The sequence below is a fragment of the Etheostoma cragini genome, chromosome 16 (assembly GCF_013103735.1).
Source record: "Etheostoma cragini isolate CJK2018 chromosome 16, CSU_Ecrag_1.0, whole genome shotgun sequence".
NCBI classification, from domain to species: domain Eukaryota; kingdom Metazoa; phylum Chordata; class Actinopteri; order Perciformes; family Percidae; genus Etheostoma; species Etheostoma cragini.
In genome coordinates, this window is record NC_048422.1 from 10149849 (window position 1) to 10152069 (window position 2221).

At 45.7% G+C, this 2221-nt stretch overlaps 1 protein-coding gene across 2 annotated transcripts in view; it reads left to right on the forward strand.

The window, feature by feature from the left end:
- Window positions 1-2193, forward strand: part of LOC117959638 — a 3177-nt gene extending 984 nt beyond the window's left edge. Inside the window, exon 2 of one of the 2 annotated variants that reach the window (XM_034896891.1) lies at window positions 53-2193. In XM_034896891.1, the coding sequence (XP_034752782.1) occupies window positions 53-1831 (1779 nt within the window). In that variant the 3' untranslated portion in view covers window positions 1832-2193. The other variant, XM_034896890.1, reaches the window with a different exon arrangement.
- The last annotated feature ends 28 nt before the right edge of the window (window positions 2194-2221 follow it).

Consider the following 2221-nt stretch of genomic DNA (forward strand, 5'->3'; position numbering starts at 1 on the left):
CCCGGTCCACTGTGACAGCTCAACTAGATTAAACAACATGTTTGTTAGAGAGGTTGCACAAAGCATTAACTCTGCTATCAGCAATAGTGTGGACACTTTGGAACCTGTGTTTAGTGAGCGTGTGACTCCCCCTCACAGACTTAATCTGATGGTACAACATGCCTTTAATATGTTGAAAGCATTTCTGGGCAAGATGAAATATGCTTTGCGCTCATGTCGACCACGTAAACCACGAACCAGACAGGACATCTCCGTACAGAAGGCCGCTGTTGGACAACAAGAGATGGAAGATCAAGAGGAGGCAGATACTGATCACTGCCAGTCAGCAGCCAGATCTGGGGAATCAAAAACCTCGGACAAGGTCTCCAGAGCATCAGAGCACTTTGTGAGTGTTACAACTATAGCTGTGAGGGAAATCATTACAAATGAGGTAAGTGGACTCACAGAGTCTCTACTGGATGAAATGACCGACTCTGGGTATGATGAGCTGCAATCGGACACCTCACGGGAGATTCACATTATTGCAGATGACATTACTCAGTTAATTGTAAAGGAGGTTAACAGTCTGGAAGAGCAAAATGCTGCAAGTATTAGTCTAGAACCCGCAGAGACCAGTACCAGCGTTGAACCTAAGGAGACAAGTACCAGCGGTGAACACACGGAGACAAGTTTTACCTCAGAAACCACAGGGAGATCTGTCACCCCAGAAATTAGAGAGAAACTGTTCTTGAAAGAAGTGGGGAACAAGATAAGAATCTTTTTTGCCGAGCAGTTTGCCAAAATGTCGATACATCGAATTGCGACTCAACTAGACAACCAATTCCACCCCTACTCCAAAGTTAAAAGGGAGAAGTCGATGCAGTCCTTGGTGACTAATGTTGACTCGCTGTTTTCAGAGGAAGGTGTAAAACAAGAAGTTGGAAGTGAGGTTGTGTATAGTAAATTGCAAGATATTTCCAACGGTAAAGACCAGGTGTTCCAAGAAGAGCTTACTGGTCTCCTCTACAGTTATGTCTCAAATGGAAGGACACTGTCTTCTTCCCCATCACGTGATACGGTGTATGGTGAAATATATTGTAAAGTGTGGCGTTACCTTGGACTGATGAAGTGGTGGCTGTGCACACAGGCTGGCATCCACAGTGAGAAGATGAAAAAGGCTTTCAAGAATACTGAGTCACTGTCACCCACCGCTACACCAACACCTATACCTACACCGACACCCAAACCTACACCTACACCGACACCCAAACTTACACCGACACCCAAGCCTACTCCTACTCCGACACCCAAACCTGCACCTACACAGACACCCAAACCTACACCCATGCATTTGCCTACGGCCAAGTCTACACCTACAACTACCGTCACAGTATCTGAGGAGGCAGCTGCCAGACCTGTTCAGAATTCAACAGCACAGGCAGAGAAAAACAACATTTCCATCTGGCTACTTGTTCAGAAGCTGGTTTTGCGGACCTTCAACAAAGCAAAGGTGAACACAACAGTTGGAAATTCAGAATCCATCATTACGCGCCTGTTCGAAAAGATACGGGCTGAAGTCGAGGAAGAAGATTTTCAGATCACCAATGACACTTATAAACACCTCAGCAAGGCCATTTTAAATGACATGTGCAAGAAGTGGGGCTGTGCACAGGACGTGCTGGTTTCAATGAATCTGGACGAACCAGCAGTTGACAAATGTATTGTCTCCTTCTTCAAAGACCACCTGATGAAACCAAGGAAGCGAGGTGCCATCAACAGATTCTTCTCCTCCATTCCAAAGTTTGGCCGGGGACACTTTATTGATTGGACTATGGCTGTTATTGGCCTCTGATGTGTGGATAGCCTTTAGACACCAGTGTATAGTGTATTCAGGACAGAGACCAGTGAAAGATCTCTGTAGGACGGAGACCAGTGAATGTCCTCTGTAGGACGGAGACCAGTGATTGGCCTCTGTAGGACGGAGACCAGTGAATGTCCTCTGTAGGACAGAGACCAGGGATTGGCCTCTGTAGGACGGAGACCAGTGACTGGCCTCTGTAGGACGGAGACCAGTGATTGGCTTGCATGGGTTTTACTCCGGGTGCTCTGGTTTTCTCCCACTTTCCTTTAAACTATGCAGCAATTGGGAACTCTCAACATCTCCTCAACACTAATTGGTTTCATATTTTACAATAAACAACACAATTTAAAAAATAAAAATCTGCTTATCTCTCTTATCATT